General features: G+C 43.2%; 1 protein-coding gene across 3 annotated transcripts in view; it reads right to left on the minus strand.

Moving 5' to 3' along the window:
• Window positions 1-8161: 8161 nt before the first annotated feature.
• The window catches only part of VOPP1 (VOPP1 WW domain binding protein), a 59022-nt gene continuing 47643 nt past the window's right edge, over window positions 8162-19540 (minus strand). The window contains exons 3-5 of one of the 3 annotated variants that reach the window (XM_065753067.1): window positions 14015-14083; window positions 11705-11841; window positions 8162-8608 (exon numbers count right to left, since the gene is read on the minus strand). In XM_065753067.1, the coding sequence (XP_065609139.1) occupies window positions 8427-8608; window positions 11705-11841; window positions 14015-14083 (388 nt within the window). In that variant the 3' untranslated portion in view covers window positions 8162-8426. Of the gene's footprint in view, window positions 8609-11704; window positions 11842-14005; window positions 14084-19540 lie in introns of all 3 variants that reach the window. The other 2 variants (XM_065753066.1, XM_065753068.1) reach the window with 2 other exon arrangements.

The raw sequence follows: 19540 nt of genomic DNA on the forward strand, positions 1-19540 counted from the left end.
GTGTACAGGTAAGGGTGAAATCAGAACTGTTTCTCGTGCTGGTAACTCAGTGTGACTGTTACTTCTGAACCAAGGAGGTGGATTGTTCCAGGCCCTTCTCTCCCCCTCCCAACCCCATTACATTTATCCCATGCTGTGTGACAGGAGTGATAAATACCAGCTGCTTGTGGAGGCTGCAGAAGATCAATGAGCAATATGTATGCCATTGCTAAAAGCTGTAATTGAAGTTCATTTTGTCTTGAAATCAAGACAGAAAAAGGCTTTTCCCCTTAGTTTTTGACTGGGCTGTTAGTGCTTTGCTTCCCCCACTGTCCAGTGGAGTTGTGATGTATTGAGTCTTCTCTCAGCTGGCAAAGTATTAGTGAGTTCTGTGTCCACGTGCTCATATAGGTCTTTTTGTTTGGGTGAAGTGGAACATACTGTTAAGTACGTACACTTAACAACACACTCATGTTTTCCAGATAAATAAGTATGTCTTCTGTTTGAGAAGGGTAAAAGTAGCATTCTTCTCACTTGCTCGAGTTCTGCTGTCATCCTCACCTTTCCTGCAGACCATGCTGTGTTCTGTCATCTCAGGTGCTTATTTTAATTTGGAACCTTACATCAGGTGAAAGTGTGACAGATGGCTGGCACTTTGACATTTCAGGTGCCTATTGGGATATCTGTGACCAGGGCAGCCACTGAGCCCTGGTGTTTGTGGTCAGGCTTGGAAATGCATGTCTGTACCTATATAAAACAGGTAGCTGGTGACTTCGCTGAACATCACAGTGTCTGTCGCCAAATCCTTCGGGGTGCTAATGCTTTCTGGATTCAGTTCTGCTAGGCAGTAGCAGCAGTGCTAGTGCTGAGAGAGCTTAATGTCTGCTGATTAGTCAAGTAAGACGCGGGTGCAGTGGGAGAGACCTTTACACACCCCCAGCAAAGACTAGAAGATCTGCTGGGGGCACAGGGCCCAGATGCATCTGTGCAGCCAGGCAAGAGGGAGGATTCTCTAAGGCTTCTAAGGCGGCAGGAAGGAGGGCACTGCATGGCAAACAGCTGTGGTAAAGTGACCCTGATCACAGAGGCAGAAAGCAGTGGGACCAGTGAGGAACGGGGAGCTGATCACAGGAGGCAAATGCACAGAATGTACCAGCTCAAGTGAAATGTTTTGCTGTAGCATACATGCTGAGGCCTAGCTCTGTCTTTCTTCCATCACTGTGTGGTTTACTGCCTGTAATCCAGGGAGGAAACAAGCTCAGAGTGAAGTCTGACAGAAAGCCTAACAAAAGAAGACCTGGAGGTAGAATGCCCTGATCCTCTGTTCCATGCCCAGTCCTCCTGTCCCTTCTTTCTCCTTTGCTTACTCTACAGCTGTAAAGTGCATGAGGTGGGTTAACTGGGCAGGTGCATTCCTCTGGCAGGTCTGCAGGAGCAGCTCCTGCAAATGCAGCACAGAAACCACCCACCTTCCCAGCAGATCCAGGCTCATCTTTCACTGACCGCCAAGCTGGGGGCGACATGGAATGGTTTCCATTCAGCTGTTGGGAGCCTTCTTGGCTGCTGTACTTGGGATGGCACCTGCCGAAGATGATGCTAGAGCCCAGGGAGAATTAAAATTACTGGTTAGTTTAGAAAATGCAGGTGCCTACACGTGTAGAACTGCTAACAGCGAGTAGAGATCAGAGGGTGCATGATTGCCACGGTCAGTAGTGAGCACACCCACTGTGTGCTCTTTCTGCCCTGCAGCTGGCCTCCCGTGGGGTGTCACACAGTGCCAGGTTCTCTGCAGAGTTATCTTGGAATTGAGCAGGACTGGAAATGTCATACATCACAGAAAGAGTACTGTGTTCCTCACATGGTTCTCATTGCAGCTCCTCCTTTCTGTTTGTTACACCTGATGATATCCAGGCAGTAGTTACAAAGGGTATTGTGGGAAGGGGTGGAAAAAATGCATTTTACCAAGACACCATTTTCAGAAATCTCATCAAACTAAAATGTGGAAAATGTCTCAGTATTCCCTGTTTTGCTTTGTCCATGTGTAGTAGTCCATCTGTTGCAAAAAGCCGTAGTGTTAATAATGGAGATGTTCTTTGGGCAGAAAAAGAGGAAAAAATGCTGATGTGTTGTTCTTTGGCTTTATTAGTAAAGATCAAGCTATGTGGTGGTGATCTGTGTGCAGTTCTTTCATGTGTTGTACGACTTCCTTCCCTCCCACAGTGGTCACTGGGAGTAGTTCTGCAGGATGAAATGGGCCAAAGTATGGGCAGATCTCTTCTTAACCTTCACTTTTTTTTTTCTTTACTCAGTGCCTGAGCTTAGAAGTTCGGTTTCCCCTTTGGTCAGGTCCTGTGGGGCAGTTTGCGGCTCAGACTGTACTTAGGACTGTGTGGTTTTTAAGAACAAATACATGAAACTTTTCTGTCGTGCTGACATCAGCTCTCCGGCTTTTAAGAAAGCTTGAGGTTTTCTCTTAGCAAGGACTTAACAGAATTAATCCAAGTATTCTGCAAGCAGGGGGCAGTAGTTCTATTTCACAAAGGCAATTCATGGCCCTCTGCTACTGACAGCAACTGCTGCTTCTTGGCCCCCATCCCCTTTTTTAATAGCCTCTAGGTACAGACCTGAAGACAATCTAAAAACATTTTCCTTCCTCTTACAGCAGCTGTTGCCAGGTAAATGTGGTGGGACTTCTCTAATTCATGGCCACCAAAGTGCTGTTGGCAGGCAGGAAGGATTGAGGTGAGGGCAGAGGCAGGAGGGCTGCCTGCTGCTGCAGAGGCAGAGCAGTGCTGCCTGAGCACTGTGCTGGTGAGGTGTTCAGCACAGCAGTCCGTTTCTCCTGGTGGCTTTGCTCACTTCTTTCCTATTTGTTTTGTGTTGATTTACAGGGGCAGGAGCTCCATCTGCATTCAGTAGAGCAGCTGCACTCCCTGTGTGGGGAGCATCAGTGACCTGTGGAGGAGCAGCACTGGCTGAGCACAAATGTAAACACAGTGGTGGCCATTAGGTGATCTAGGGCTGGACAGTGAGAGCTAAATGGAGAAACACACACCCATCTTTGTGCCTTCCCTCACCCTTTGAAGCCAAAATAATGTGCAGGTGCAGCCAAAGAGCTATCTTTGTTTCCTCTGCTTTCTCTGCAGAGCCATGTCTCTTACTGTGCACACCCCACAGCACTGTTTGGCACTTGCTACATAGAAATTGCTTGGTGCTGCATCACCCCCTGCACAAAGATCTTCCCCTAAGGCAGCTAACTGCCCAGTTAGAGGGCATCAGAGAGTGCAACTCCCACTGCCTCAGTGCTGTCAAACGGTCCTGGCCAGTTTTCTTACCCACTGAATCAGCAGTGATGTGTTAGAAACACAAAATGTCAGACAGATCCACTGTTGGATCAGGTGTCTGCCAGTAAGTGGCTGCTTGGGTATACATGTATAGAACTAAGCCATATGCTTGCTTGATTTTACTAAGGAAGAAACAGCAATACCTCTCGCTCCTCTGCACCACATCGAGTGCAGCTTGTTGTAAAAATGGAGCCCCAGCCCTTCACTTTCCTTCACTTTCACAGCAGTGTAAACAATCAGAAAGCTTAAGAGAAAAGAAGAGGACAATGCTCTCCAGCACAAAGAGGCCTGTCCCTGCATTATCTTTTCTGAAGTGCTAATGAAGCACAGGAGCAGCTGCAATGCAGGGGCTGGGGGAGCCCCCAACAGAAATGGAGGGTTGGTCCCATCCTCGTCAACCCAGCTCCCGTTTCCAGCAGCTTGCTATTTCTAGGACACAGGGGAGCAGTCACATTATGTCCAGTGTGGAATTTGTCCCTCTGTTAGCAGCGGTGGGCACAGAATTGGCAGTGCGGGGAGAGAGGAGAACCAAGAGTGCACATACAAAACACACAAAAACATTTTGTTATGTTTAACCACTTGCTCATCAGGAAAGTAACGTGATGGAAAGTGCTCAAAGGCTGACCCTCATGCACCTTTCCTAACAGCTGACAAGTAAAAAGCACGTAGCACTGCTCACCAGTTCTATGAAGCATATTCCCAAACTGAAATGTTACATCTGTGATGCTCCTTCCTCATGCTTTTATTATCATCTAATCATGTGAGAGACTTCTAGTGTCAGGAAAATGAACACCATGTGGAGATAACAATCCATGTTCTAACACTTTTTCTTCAACTTCCTATAATTCTCGTATTCTAAAGGGAAGTAAAAATGTCCCCTATCTTTTTTCAATGGTTCCACTTCACTGACTTAATATTTTAAAGGGAATATTTATATTTTCTTCATTTATCATCAGTGCTGTCAGAAAAATAAATTCAAAGCTGTTTGAAGAGGAAGAAATCAAAACTCCTACTTTATTTTTCATAGAATTACAGAATGGTTCATGTTGGAAGTGACCATATAGTTCTAACTCCCCTGTGCAAGACAGGTTAGCCAACTGCTGAATCAGGCACCAGATCAGCTGCCCAGGATCCCATCCAACCTGGCACTCAGCACCTCCAGGGATGGGGCATCCACAACTTCTCTGGGCAGGCTGTTCCTTTTAAGAATGTACTTCTTAAAAGACAATAGCAGGATTCTGAAAGAATGTCTTTCTCCATTATAAAGATGTGAGTTTCAGCAGGAAATTCAGCAGGATTCTGAATAACACTGACAAGCTGCTAACGTGGGATATGTGTTCAGACCTACCTGGGCATACTTTAAAGAAAAAGATGGGAATAAGGGAAAAATTCACATGGAATCTGTGGCATTTCAACCCTTCTACGCTTTCTTTCATTGAACTCACTGCAAAAAAGAAGTATTTAAACTCTTTATTAATGCCAGCTAATGGAAATGGCTCAACTAAAAACTAAAGCTATGTCAGAACTACAGGATTGGGCTTCCAAGGGTCTCTTCTTCCCTCAGAATGTTTGTGCTCTAGCACAGGATTTACTTAATGTAATTTACTCTGTTTTAGAACAGTGGTATAATGTAATCAGTGTATTTAAGTATGCTATAAACACATCGTACATACAACGTACTTTATCCTCTTGTTGCATTAACTCCTTGTAGAAAATTAGGTACAATCTGATTTCAGGCAATTCAGCATTTTGTGGGTTTTTTTTTCCAACTGGGCTCTTACAGGGTCCAGTTAACATCACCTGGATTAGAGATGGGTGCAGACAGAGCTCTGATGTGCTAAAGAATTTGCTGAAAACCCAGGTGTTAACGGTGGATGCCAGAATAAACAAGAGCCAGCATCATGCTCTCCTCATGAATAAGGCAGACTGTGTGCTTGGCTTCTTGGTGCTGGTGAGTCTGCCCCCGGCTTTCTGTGTCCCTGCTTGGGGCCTCCCATTTCAGAATGGCTGCTGAGAAACTGGTGTGGATTCAGCAGAGAGCTGCCAGGTTAACAGCACATAGGGAGAAGGAGGGAGCTGGGCTGGTTTCGCCCAGCAAAGAGAAGGATGAGGGGAAGCTTCATAGCATCCACAGCTGCTGGTGGGAAACTAATCAACAGCAATGCACAGTGGTGTAAAATGGGATAGCCCAAGCCTATACCAAGCAAACTTTTTATTTTATTTTTTAAACAAAAAGAGAGGGCAACAAAACCTTTAAACCAGTGGGATGTTTGACCTTGTTAAACTAACACATGGTGTTAGTACTGGTTCGATGGCAGTGGCTGCCGTTCTTAGTGAGTTCTCAAGATGTTCATTAGAGATTTTTGATGAAATTTTACTTTTCCTGTGCTTCATCCTTGAAAACATTTGCCAAGAAATGTACATACTGCTAAAAGCAATGACATGAAATAGAGCGTGACTGTGAAGCAAAGGGTATTTCTCTCTGGTCAGAGAGGGTTTATAAAGGTCTGCTAAAGAGATGCAGTCAGATAGTTGAGTTGAATATCTGATTGTATCCACACATTCCATTTGAAAATTTGCAGATATTGTATTTATGTCAACAGAAAGTGGAGTCACAACAGCAGCAAAATGGCATGGGGCAGGGGCTGACTGCAGGGCGAGCTAGGCCATGCCACAGGTGGGATGTGCCTCATTTAAGGTTTGCTCTGGCAAGGAACTCAGTTCTTGAGTGCAGAGGGGCCTTGTGTATGCCTGTCCAATGTCCTCTGTCATGAGGCACTTGGTACACTAAGCAACCCAAAACAGAACTCAAGCTATCTGTACATCTATCTTTGGCTAAAGATTGGACCAAGAAATGACCAGGAAGATACTCAAGAAATTAGCAAACCCCCATCCAGGGAGCAACACCCACATGCACGTGTCCACCACTCAGCCCATCTCTCTGGCCAGGCAGCTCTGATGAGGAATATGGGGTTTGTGGCATTGCTCCCGCCCTAGTCCAAGTAACACAGTTTCACAACTTATCACTGATGTGCTGTGGTTCTACGAGAAACACTTTTGCCATGTGATGTAGAGGCTTCCACCAGTTACTCTCATGAAAGTTAAAAAAACCCACCAAAGAACAGTGATTGTCCTGGTGATGCAGAGCACAACCCAGCACCTGGAACCTCAACTGAAGACAAAATAAGTGAGGCCAGGTCTGTGGCCATGTCTAAGAAACTGCATTTGATCATCCTTCAGGAAGAACCGTGATGACTGTGTACCCAGAGGCACAAGCTCATGCTGCCACTTATGCCCTGCTGCAGTCCCACAGGAGGAAGGCAAGCTGAGCCCAGCAGCCGTTTGCAGCCTTCATTACAGCAGCCCCAGGCTTCACCAACCAGCCTCAGGATAGGCACACTGCCTGCCAAGCCCTCAGCACACCCAGGGCTCTCCTCGCTCAAAGCGCTGCTCACATCAGCACAGGCTATGAGGAAAAGATGAGGGAGCTGGGTTTATTCAGTCTGGAGAAGGCTCTTGGGAGACCTGGTTGCAGCCTTACAGTAATGAAAGGGAGCTTATATACAGGAGGAATATGACTTTCCAAATGAGCCAAACAGTGAATGAACAAGAGGAAGTGGTTTTAAACTAAAAGAGGGGAGATTTAGATTAGATGTTAGGAGGAAGTTTTTTACTCAGAGGGTGGTGAGGCATTGGCACAGGTTGCCCAGAGATACACCATCTCTGGAAGTATTCAAGGCCAGGTTGGATGGGATCCTGAGCTACATGATTTAGTGGCTAGCAACCCTGTCCATGGCAGAGGGGGTTGGAAGTGGGTGGTCTTTAAGGTCCCTTCCAATTCAAACCATTCTGTGATTCTATAAAAAAAACTAAACAAAACAAAAACCTGCCCAAGTTTTACGAGCAATAAAAGCCTGAGACTGTAGAAAGACCAGTAAATCCCATCCTCCAGTCCACCAACCTAGCTTTGAAAAACATGAACACTTGAATTCCTTCATACTTGACTAAATTCAGAGGACACCTCCTTCCTTCCTCAGTATTTTATTTTATTCTTATTTTTTGCACATCAGGTTAAGGAACTGCTCTTAAGCACAAGTTCCGAAGAGTTACTCATTTGTGGTAGAGAGGAGAAGCATTTCACAAATGTATCACCCCCAACAGCTAAACTTTGTACTCTTTGTGGCAGCACAAAAAGGAGTGAACTTGGAAATGTGCTTCCATTCCCTCTTAGTGTAACTGTTCTCTAACTTATTGAAGAAAACTACGTGTTTCAGTATTTCTAACCATTTACTCTGGAGGCACAAGCACAAGTAGTTCTGAGGTTATAGCACTTCCCTCTCATCACCCATATTTAGGTCATCAGGCATTCCATTCAGTCTCACCTTTGGCAAAACAAGTGTAGCCAGGATGTAGCTCACAGAGGCAGAGTCCAGGTGCTGCCCAAGAAACATTCAGTTCCTGGTCCTTCACATTCAAACACACCATTTAAAGCACTGAATTCCTGTTCTTAGGGTCCTTGGCTTGCATGACCCAGCAAACATCAGTGCCCCAGACACTCAGCGACTTCTATCACAGAGCCTCTATGGTGTGCATCAGAACTGAGTTTTAGAAGAAAACCATAAGCAAAAAAGAGAGTGGTTACCATTTCTGGTAAAAGATTGCCCTACCTTTTCTACATTTACCCTCTTTCTCTGTAATTTTCCCTAAGTGAAGGCATTTTTTCCATTTTAGGAGAATGTAGATCAATCTGGGGTTACGCAAAGAACTGCTACCAGTTGTCTGCCACAACATAACTATAAACATGGGTAAAAAAAACAATAAATAAAGAGAAAGACATACAGGTTTTAAATATAGGTTTCCATTAAAAGCATTACAAAGACAACTTATTTCATTTTAAAGACAAAGAAAAAATCCACTTCTACTGCCAAAAAGAAAAAAAAATCACCCCTTTGCAAGTAAAATTACTGGGAAAAGGTACAGGGTAGGGAGGGTGAGAGGACATGGAAAGCTAGCAAGTGTTCGAAGGAGCAGATGCCCACCATCCTGGTTGTTTTGCAATGGCACCTTCTTCTCCCAGAGTCAGGTCAGAGAGCCACAGAGTCCTCATGTGGAGGATTTCACCACCTGCTCATACGGAGGAGGGGGTGTGTTGCAGTAGGAAGGTGGAGGAGGGTAAACTGGGTTTCCTTGTGGGGAATTGGGCTGGACATGGAAAGCCATCGCCATGGGATTCATCACAGGTCCACCTGGGTCTGTGTAGTATGGCACTCCAGGTTGTTGTGACCCTGAAACAACAGGAAAGAAAAGGCATCAACAATGGCAGCAGCGGGTAGAAATCACATTCTTCCAGGGCTGGAGAGACAGTGTGCCTGTGCTCTGCACATTCAGAGAAGTCTTCTCCAAGTGTTCACTAGGGTAAGGACAGGGAGCCACGTTCCTCCCATCCCAATGCAGGACTACCTTTACTTACTGAGATTTCCCCAAAATATTTCAGTTTTGTGTGCTGTGGAAATAACAGTGAAACAAAGGGCACCACTATCCCAACCAAACACCAGTTGAAAGGGAGGCCTGCTCTATTCTCTGTACAGAAGAGCAGAAAGGACAGGCTTGAAATCCCAGGTGGACAAAGGGGTTTCCACTGCAGCTTCTGACTCCGGTGGAAAGTCTTCTGAGACAAAGAGGGCTTCAGAGTGTTCTGTACCATACTATATTGTCCTGTGCATCAGAATACATCCCAAACAGAACACTTCCCTTTAAGGAGGAATTTGGCTACAGAGTAAACAAAGCAAACATCTAAGTTGAAGCCAATTATTGCTGGCTAACAAAATGGGGGGAGACTGTTCAGCACAGATTAAATGTATGAAACAATACTGGAGCCTGCAGGGACATGGAATGGAAACATACAATTGGACATAAATTTCCTTAATCGTGGCATGGGAGGAATAACAGACAGTGCTGCCATGAGGAGCAACAACAGTAATAATAATAAATAAGTCTGGACTGAAAAGAAATAAATATGACTGAGCAACAGGTTTTCTTCTTTTTGTGACAGTCTCTTTCCCACCATGAAACAGCCTCTAACTGATTTCCAAGTCAATCATTCATTTCCATCACTGACTCATTATTACCACAGAAGGAATTTAGGCATCTCAAAGCTTCTGGTGTCCTCTAGTACTTCAAGCACTCAAGAAGGATCTACATACTGCACCCAAAAGCACACCTGTACAAGATTCAGATCAGAGGGACTGAGCTGTAGCACAATGCATATGGATGCAAAATCATCACAGAGCTAGAGGTGTATGGCTCAGGAGTCGTGTTTGGACACACATGAGCAAAAAGGATGGAAAGCAGATCAGGATCGAGGCTATTTTTTTCTTAACAACAGCATTTTTTCGTTTTGGCTACGTGAGCACAGAGGACTGCTCAATGGCTGTTCCTCCTCAGAACACAGAAACTCAAAAGGGAAGCCATGAACTCTATAACCACTACTTCATAAACCCTTACAGTAGCAGCTCACAACTAAGAGATCGGAAAAGGCAGGACAGAAAACAAGAAACAGGAGGGAGACCAACTTTTTACAAGGGCAAATAGTATAGGACAAGGGGGAATGTTTTTAAACTAAAATAAGGGGAATTTAAGTTTGATCTTAGGAGGAAGTTTTTTACTTGGAGGGTGGTGAGGCACTGGAACATGTTGCCTGGAGAAGCTGTGGATGCCCCATCCGTGGAGGTGTTCAAGGCCAGGTTGGATGGGGTCCAGAGCAGACTGATCTAGAGGCTGGCAACCATACACAGCAGGGGGGTTGGAAGTGAGTGGTCTTTAAAGTCCCTTCCAATCTAAACCATTCTGTGATTCCATGATCATGGAAAACACCTGGGATTGCTGAGATACTGACAAAACGTTCAGCTAAACAAACAGAAGCATCACTGGTAGGCTCAGCTCGGAGGCCAAAGCTTTTAGAAATGGTAATAACAGTTTGGAAATAGGTGGAACACACAGCTTACCAAAGGACTTGTGCCTATTTTTATAATTGCCCACAAGTTTTGCTCCATGAGGTGTTATGAAAAACTAAAACCATGCTCTAAAATCTGATTCACCAATTTACCAACCTAGTCAATGTTCACACAATCTTGGAGCTATTTTTCAGGCTTAAAAATATCCTTTAGTTTAGTTTGGATGTACCCCATCCCTCCACCGTTGAAAAATACTCTCTGGAGAAATGTGTGGAAAGGAAAAACACAAAAGCTGAATGGATGCTGCAGGATCCTTGGGATTAAAAAAAAAACGTAGGATTTTTTTTTTTTAAAAGGGTAAGTAGAGTCATAGTTTGAGTCATTTTATTCACTTAGACCTGTGTCTATGAGCACACACTTAAGAATGTCCTCTTAAGAAAACAGCATTCCACAAACAGCATTCCAAAGTCTGTACACTGTACACAGGTGTCCAACTGCAGGCACGATGGAGGAGAGAGCCCTAATGCTCCATCTCTGCAGCATGCTTGTCATGGCTTGCTGGAATACTTTTTATGACAGTTTTCTGTTGAGGTTGTCTAGTATGGCATGGAGATGTAATGGTTAAGTCTGAGGCATTTTCAGGGAGATCTCTTCAATGTATTTATACTTACAAGGCAGTACAAAACTAAAACAAGTTACCAGTTCCTAAAAACTTGTCAGAAAAGGTAGTTACCCTCTGGCTTCAGCTCTCTCTAACCTGTCTTGTGACAAAATGACAGCCCAGGAGAAGAAATGTCACTGTATTGCCAGAGTAAGCCATCACTACGAGGATCCTCCAGATGCTCAGCCACAATGGACTAGCAATCAGGCTAACAAAGGGAGAAGGGCAACTTTTCCACAGAAAAACCAGCACAGAACATGAAAGACAAATAAAAAAATTTTGCAAAAAGTCTTGCAATTTTGCTTGTCCATGGAAGAACAATGTTTGGCTTTCCTTCATCTCTGTCAAATTTGATAATGATACTTAAAGCTCTTTTTTTTTTTTTTCAAATTCCTCATGTGGAGGAGATATCACTGTTGATTTTGGGTACCTGTCATTTCATCTACGCTGCAAAGTGAGCATTTGCTGTCCCTCTTCCGTTCACAGGTACGCTGCTGTAAAGATACTAGGAACCACAACAGAAGAGAACTTCTGCTATGCTGGGTCTCAAATATACTGTTAGGTACTGCAGCTAAACAGCATCATTAGGAAGGCAGAGCTTCATTCATCACAGGCGGTAACTGAGTGATTCAGCACAGGGCAATTCCTAGGCAAAATCCACCTGTTCTCAAAAAACAAATACTTTTCCCCCAAAAAAACCCACCTTTTTGCAATACCTCAGCAAACTTAAGAAATTAGTGATACTTGCTTAATGAACATTTTCCGACCTGATGCAGTGTTGACTGGTTGTCTGGTGTAAGACACATTAAAAGTAGGTTCTTCTACAAGTGGAGGAGGGTACATCCGTCTTCGGATAAAGAAACCAGCTCCACAACAGAACAAAACTCCCATCATCAAAAGGAACCTAGGCAAAGAGAAGAAGGAGGTCAAAACCCAGCTGCATTCAGGTGGCTCTCAGACTGAGACTGTTCAACAACAGATACCATCTGTCAGCCAACAACCAATGACTTTTATCAGGGTTTCTTAAATCAGAGAATCTTGGAATCATTTAGGTTGGGTAGGTTGCCTATGTCATTTGAGATAGCCATATCTTGAAGTACTTATGGACACATTGTGGACATTTCTTGTGATTTGTATTATTTCTGGTATATAAAACAAAAATCAGAAAATGAAGTGCCCTTGAACTTTTGGAAAGTTCAGATTCTTATCTGACCTTTGCCACTGGATTGTGAAACTGAAATGCCAGGCCCATACAATTTCAAGCTGCATATCCTAGACCCAAGTCTAGCTCTTAATGCATCTAGGCTAGTCAGTAGATTTTAGGGGTACTGGTTGTACAAAGAGGTAGGCTTATTCTGCTCATAGAAGTAGACTCTAGATGTGGGTGAGGCACTGGAACAGGCTGCCCAGAAATGTGGTGGAAGCCGTGTCCCTGTTCACTGCAGGGAAGCTGGATTAGATGACCTGAAATGGTCACTTCCAACTCTAGGGACTGTATGATTCTGTGTTCTTAAATGAGGAAAACTAATTTTGACTCCCATGGGAAATATGACAGCTGACATTTGAGCTCAAGCAGAAGCATTCAACAGTGAAAACGACAGAATCACAGAATTGTTACATTTGCTTTGGACTTCCTAGGCAAGATATATGTTTTTAAGGAAAAGGACATTATTTTGCTCCAATTCTTCTCAGCTTCTTTTCCAACCTGACTAAACCTTCCTCATCATTGCCCTGCTCAGGTGCCCTGGCACATGCAGCAAGAGCACATCAAGAGATCTTGTTTTCAAAAGTGCTTTTGAATGGTGACTTTCTCTGTATTTCTTTTCAGTACTCATCAGACACGGTAGTGACTGATGCAAGCTCCAGTAAACCTAAATGATTTTTATGACTAAAATTGCCATATAATTTCCTTTCTTCTCAAGACCATATTCTGGGAGGCTCTGATAACCGTGCACTTTTGGAAGGGTTGGAGGCAAGAAGAGGATTTTATTATTCTTTTTTTCTGCTTAAGTTGGCAAGAGCTCTCCCAGGTGCCTGAGAGGAACCATGGCACTGAACAACATTAAGACACATTTTATGCCCTGGATTTTGTTCTTCTTTGTACAGTGGACACGAGCAGAATGAGGTTCCGTTTCCCTGAACCAAATTTAATACATTCCTTTTTGGCAGTGTTCCAGGAAAGGATTTTTTCTGAACAGGAAAACAGATTTATGGTGGTACTCTACCGATACAGATGCAGAACTCCTCAGTTATATCCACAAAGATTGTACATTGGAATCCCACAGTCAGCTTTGGGAAATCTCTGTATCATATCAGGCTTCTGTTTTCCAGTGGTTACTCATTTCCATTTTTAAGGCTTCTTTTTTTTTTTTTTTCAAGCGGTCTTCAAATTCTACACAAAAATGCCTAAAATCAGGTTTTCTAGGAGAGCTTTTGCTTTCTCTCTACTGTAATGAGAAGGTTTTATTCAGGTGCTTTTTAAAATTCCTCTCTAAAAGAATTTACCTTATTTTTTCATTATGCATATAAAAGTGATTAGTTTAAGCTTTATCCAGATTACTGAGCTGCTGGTTTTACAAGCTCAAGTTTTTCTACCTTATTCTCCCTTGTTGTCATCACCAGTGAAATCCTCATTTTAACTGAAGCTTCAGTTCACAAAGCAAGACTGTCTTGAATCCTGTATAAATGTACAACCCTCCTTAAGCAATCTTCTTAAAATAAATAAAATAAATTTAGTGCCCAAAAAAATGGACGAACGCTGCCATCTGGTAGTAGCTGGGATGGACAGAAGGACAAATGTGAGACCACTGCCTGTGCAGGCCAGCAGGATGCAGAAATGGGAAAGGCCAACCTGAAATGAGTAACCTCTTTTTCCAGTGTTCTCTCACTACTTATCAGATAAATACTTATTTTTTACTGTTTAAGATGTTACAAAATCATGGGGATTTTATTACTGCATACTTGCGTACTTCAATCACTAGTCTGGTGATATCCTGATTCTAGTCCTACTAACAAGACACGAACAGGATGCTGGAAACATTGAAATCTGGAATTTATTTGCAGCCTACCAAAAATACCATAGTCGCTGGATAGAGAGGGCTCTTACACAGCATCTCGAACCACAGCAGTCCTCATAGGAGCGACATCTGCACGAGAATAGAGAGAGAAGGTGGTTGTTGTTCACAGTAGAATAATAGGGAAGGGAATATAAACTCAACATTTCCAACAAATTCAGCTGTTTAAAATTGACACTACAGAGTCCAAATGTGCACAGGAGTCTATGACACAGATGCTGCTAGCCCAGCACCAGAGGCTTTATTTACAACCCTGCCCTGAGCCAGGGAGGCAAAATCTGCAGATGCTGCCTGCTGGCACAGAGCACAGCTGTGCTCTTCCTAAGGACAGGCACCACTGCTTATTTAGGGCTGTGAAAGCATCTAACTCCAGCTTTATCTACTCTGACACACACAAACTGCACCCTGTCAATGTCCCTGCAGTTGCTCCTGGTCTCAGAACAAGAAAGAATCAGATTCAGCTATCACTCTTCACTTAAACCTGAACTATGGTCCTTGCCCCTCAATTTTCATACACTCACTTGCTGAGACTGTCACCCCATGTCAGATCCCACAGCTACCACCAGGAACAAAGTCAAACAGAACTGAGTAGAAGCAAATGGTGTTTGACCAACTGGATAAGGTTATGATTCATGCATACACAATCATGGCCATGGCTCAGAAGCTTTATACCTGTTATTGAAATTGCCTTTCCATATGCTTCTTTAAAGCCGACTCAAAATGATTAAATTTAGCATTTAATTACATGTAACAGGACAAACTACAAGGACAAGCGCTGCAGACATCAAACATGAACCATTTGGGGTTTTATTCACTGCCACAGACAAGAGTTGCAAGGTCAAAACTGCCAGATCCATTCTCCACAGAGTGGCAGCTTCCCAGCACAGAAAACAGCAAGTGCAGAAAAACTTAAGTGCACCATTATGGACAATTTTAAAGGCAATTTTTGCTTTCCAGAAGTAGCAGCAGACAGCATCTGCCAGCAACCCCCATTACTTCAGTAGGCTTTCCTGCAACACTGCATTGGGAAACAATATTTCATGCGGAATGGAACATCTTTAATAACATTGTAGCACCCATCTTATAGCAAGCACAAGGTACAGCTTAATTCTGACCAAAGCCAGCAGGTGGGTTAACTGCAACCTCTGAACAACTACAGAAAGTGCCGTTTCCACTCCAAGGAAACACACTACATGCGCAGCAGTACAAAGGACAGAGGTAACCCAGAAGCCATGGTATGTGACAAACTTTGGTGAAAATATTCAGGCCAGCAAATCATGCACAAAAAGGAAAGAGGTGGGTATCACAACTAGACCAATCTTTTCAACAGTGTTTACTTCTGTATGTTTTGTATGGTAATTAACCATCTGGCTTCAGATAAGTTTCTTAACCAGATAATTGTGCTCCCATGTTTGTAAGCAAAACTACAAAAAATAAAAAATAAAAATTCAATCAGCTAATTGTATGGATAATTACATGTTTACATGCTCAATTAATGTGCCTCCACTCACAATATCCATCAAGCCACACAGGCTTCAGCGTTCAGTGGGGGCAGGGGAAGGTACACTATGGACACATAATCACCATTTTGCAAGTGAAAGAAGCATGCACTCTTCCAATGACCAGCAGACAGGATTTATTGTAGTAAGCCCAAGGATCGGATACTCTGATCAGCATGGCAAGGTCTGCTTGTGTACTCAGACATACCACCTGGGATGTGAGCACAGCTAGCTGCCAAAGCCAGAAGAGAAAATAACGACTTTGCTGAACCTGAACACTCTGCAGTCTCCAACATCTCTTCTTTAAAGCTTGCCTGGATCCTAACAGCTTCTGATACTCAAAAATATCAGATATCACAGAACCACCAACAAGACTTAACGAGTCAGCAAAGTCAGTAACTTTGAGTCCTATCAGAACCAAGAAATCAAGCACTGCTCCACACTTCCCCCCAAGTGGATCAACTCAAGAGGAGCTTTCAAGACCAGTCTTAAATACGCTAACAGGACCAGGCTGCTTACCAAATTGCCACGCTGATGCAGCATGGGTCAGAAAAGCAAAAAGGAAATAAGAAGTTGTAAATCCAGCAGGAAGGAGCTGGAGGCCTATTCTGTGGGCTAAGCGTGCTAAGCGTGTAAATAAATGATGTATCTTCCCTGATACTTACCTAGCTTATTTTGCATCTTTTTTTTCTGGAGCAAGAAGGGATGGGAAGAGGCTATTTTAAAATCTGTAATTATGGTCATTCCAACAACCAAAATTAAAAAAAGCATATGTATGACTCAGTGTAGCACCTGACTTTTTTTTTTTTTTTTTTTAAACTCTACAGTATCTAGGTTGCAAGTCAGCACCATTTTTGAAGTCTTGGTGCCTCAGCTTATCTTCCTGCAACAGAAAAGTACCAGCTGTAAGACAGAAATGTTCAACAGCTGAACGTTTACAAATCTCTTGAGTCCATTGAATGGCCACCAAGAAGTTTTGTCTTCTACAAAGATGACTGCGCTTTCAAATGGCTGAAAATGAGATAGAAAAGACTGAAGAGTCTCTCCCTGCAGCTATGTTTAGAGGAACTCCATTTTACTATAGCCAATAGGCTTTGCTTGGTGACTCAGCCACGTCTGAGCATTGCACCTCCTGGGTTGATCTCTGAAGATCATCACAACTCAAGGGAAATCTCTTCGAAATCTGACATATAACACTTCTACTTTTTACCCATAAAACCAAACAAATGCTTGATTTTTTTATTTATTTGTTTTTTTTAAAGAAAACGTGTAGGAGTCTGGAATCAAGGGTGATAGCATGATCCCAGTGTGCTGGCTGTAGTATTTGCCACTACTTGAGAGCAGCTGCCCAAACAGACTGAAGAACAAATGGCCATTTGCTGATACTGCTGTTATGGTACTGCTTGAGAGCTCTGCTTGTCTTTTGTTCTAGATTCAATGTGCTATGAAAGGAACAACACAGATCCTGCCAAAACTGATCCTAAATTACAGCAAAGCTAATTTACTTATAAAAGACATTATTATTTGCAGACAAAAGAAGACAATAAAATCAATTTATTAATAGAGCAACATATATGCTTAAGCATTAATGATCTTCTGATGTTCTATCTCTTACTGCCCGACAGCAAATCCCAGCAAAATTAAGACCCCAGCTCAGAAAAAAAACAATGAAGCATGCACATCTATATTTATGGAATTGATACGCTTGCTCTTTACATGATTATCTTTGTGCCTTGGCTCTTCTTAACAGGGAAGAGCTGGTTGTGCGCAGTGCTGGTGTGTCTTCCACCCAGCAGTCCTGACAGTACCCTTACCCAGAGCCTTCAAACATCTGTCTGCCTCACGTTCAGGAATAATCTTGGGCAGTTTTGGGTTTTGTCTTGGATCAATCAACTTGGACTGGTCTGAGCTCATCTCCTACAGAAGACTACTCTAAAGCCAGTTCCCTTCTTTCACACATGAACAATGATCCCAAGATATGCCTTTTCCTAGGACAGTGCTTGTGTCAGGACCATGCTGACATGAACATCAGATTTAGACCTGAAGGAAGAGGAATGAGGATCAAAAGAAAATGTACAGAAAAACTGAAAGAGGGGAAACATTTTTTCTATCAAATTTATTTCACCATCAATAACTCATTTAAGGCTGGGGGGGTGGCTCTGCCATTTTGCTGGGGGCGAGGAGGGGATGTGTTGCTGAGTGTGTTGCTGATGTGTTGCTCATTGTCAGAGGAACGTGTTACAAGCCTCCTCAGAAGGAATAAGCTTTCTGCTGTAGTAGAAGGATCTGTGGGCACTTGAAGGGGAATGGGATAAGTAATATGTCTTGTAGGGCAGGTCAGAAAATGAGGTCTGAGCCCTGAGGTGGTTAGCGCAATAATGGGAGAGAATGCCATTCTGGATGTAATACAAAGCCTTACACCTGAATAATTTTTTTCTTTTTCCCCTGCTCTGTGTTCTCAGCAAGCATCATTGCATCTCATTGTAACAACAAAACAAGGGGCAACAGGCAGAAAGGGGAACGCACGGGAGTTCCATACAAACACTGTCAGAGTGACAGAGCACTGGAACAGGCTGCCTAGAGAAGAGGGGGAGGAGGTGGGAGTTTCCTTCTCTGAAGATAGTTAAGACCTATCTGGATTGCCTACCTGTGTGTCTTACTGCAGGGAACCTGCTTTGGGGGGTGGGGGTGGACTTGATGACCTCTTAGAGGTCCCTTCCAGCCCCTGCAATTCTGTAATTCTCCGCATGCAAGAGGTGAAAAAGCAGCTTTGAAAACAAAGCCACTGCCTGTACTTCCACACAAGAAAGACCTAGGTTAGTGACTGAAGATATGGGGAAGACCACCAGGCAAGGAGCTTAACATTACAAGTAGAGTGGAGAATCTCAAGGAATCCATTTTTTGCCCACTGAACATGAAAACTCTTGAGTATGCTCCTGGAAACACAGAGTCCAATTCAAGTGTCTCAGATATCCAATTCAGTTACTCTTTAGCATCTCTTAACAGAAAGATGTTTCAGCACAAACACCACATCCCACCATTGGTATTCATTTAAATGCTTAAAGATACAACACATGCAAAGTTTCCGGCTGATGGAGCAAAGTGATGGGCAACATCTGCAAGAACAGTCCCTTGTGTAAAATGTGGGTCTGATTTTGGCTTATAATTACATAAATATATAACGAATATAACTGCTTCATAGATTAATGCAGCTGTGACCATGGTAGAACACTGTACTTGAGAGTTAAAATGCTGCTCCTGGTAACCAGGAGAGCACTTGAGGCATAGTTAGCCAGATTCTTCATACATCATCCAGCTTTTAACTACTTCAGAAAATGTAGGGGAAGAAGAGAGCCAAAAGGAAGCAAGGGCCTTTCCTGTTTTGTTTTTTTTTTCCTCCTAAGAGTAGAAACAACAGAAACAGACTGGTTTTTTGCTCAAGACTTTATTTCTGTCTCCTTTGACAGAATTAGAATTTCCACAATGAGACAAGATACTTAACCCCTGGCTCTTATACAAATATGAAAAATAAGAGCAAGCAGCAGCTGAAGAATGGATTATTTCTCATTTACTCTTTAGGTGAAGGGTTTATGAGCACTGCATTAATTCTAGAATACAGTTAAACCTTGCCTGCTTCTGATTGGATGAGCTGCTCCTATCACACCAACCATCCCACAAACCTTATAACCTGTGGCTTACTGTATCCTCAGCTCACTCTTTTCAGACCCCAAGGGGAAAGCCTCTGCAAAGGAATTCTCTTTGCTGACTGCAAAGGTAGCAAGTCTCCTGTTTTTCCAGCCTGCAGTTGTATATCCGTTTGATATACAACACCTCAAACGGCCTTTTTTTCTTTTTATAACATAGGCTGCAGGCCTTTCTTCAGCAGAACAAAGCAGAGGAACACCTGATTTAAGGTTCTAAAAAAAGGAAGACATGGATATGTCAGTATCATGACAGTTCTTAATTTTCTGGAGAAGGAAGTATGATTTTTTCCTACCAGCAGGAATGAAGGCTTCTAATTATTCATCAA

This window comes from Cyrtonyx montezumae, unplaced genomic scaffold (assembly GCF_038088225.1).
Source record: "Cyrtonyx montezumae isolate F1298 unplaced genomic scaffold, pur_monq_1.0 scaffold_8, whole genome shotgun sequence".
Taxonomy (NCBI): domain Eukaryota; kingdom Metazoa; phylum Chordata; class Aves; order Galliformes; family Odontophoridae; genus Cyrtonyx; species Cyrtonyx montezumae.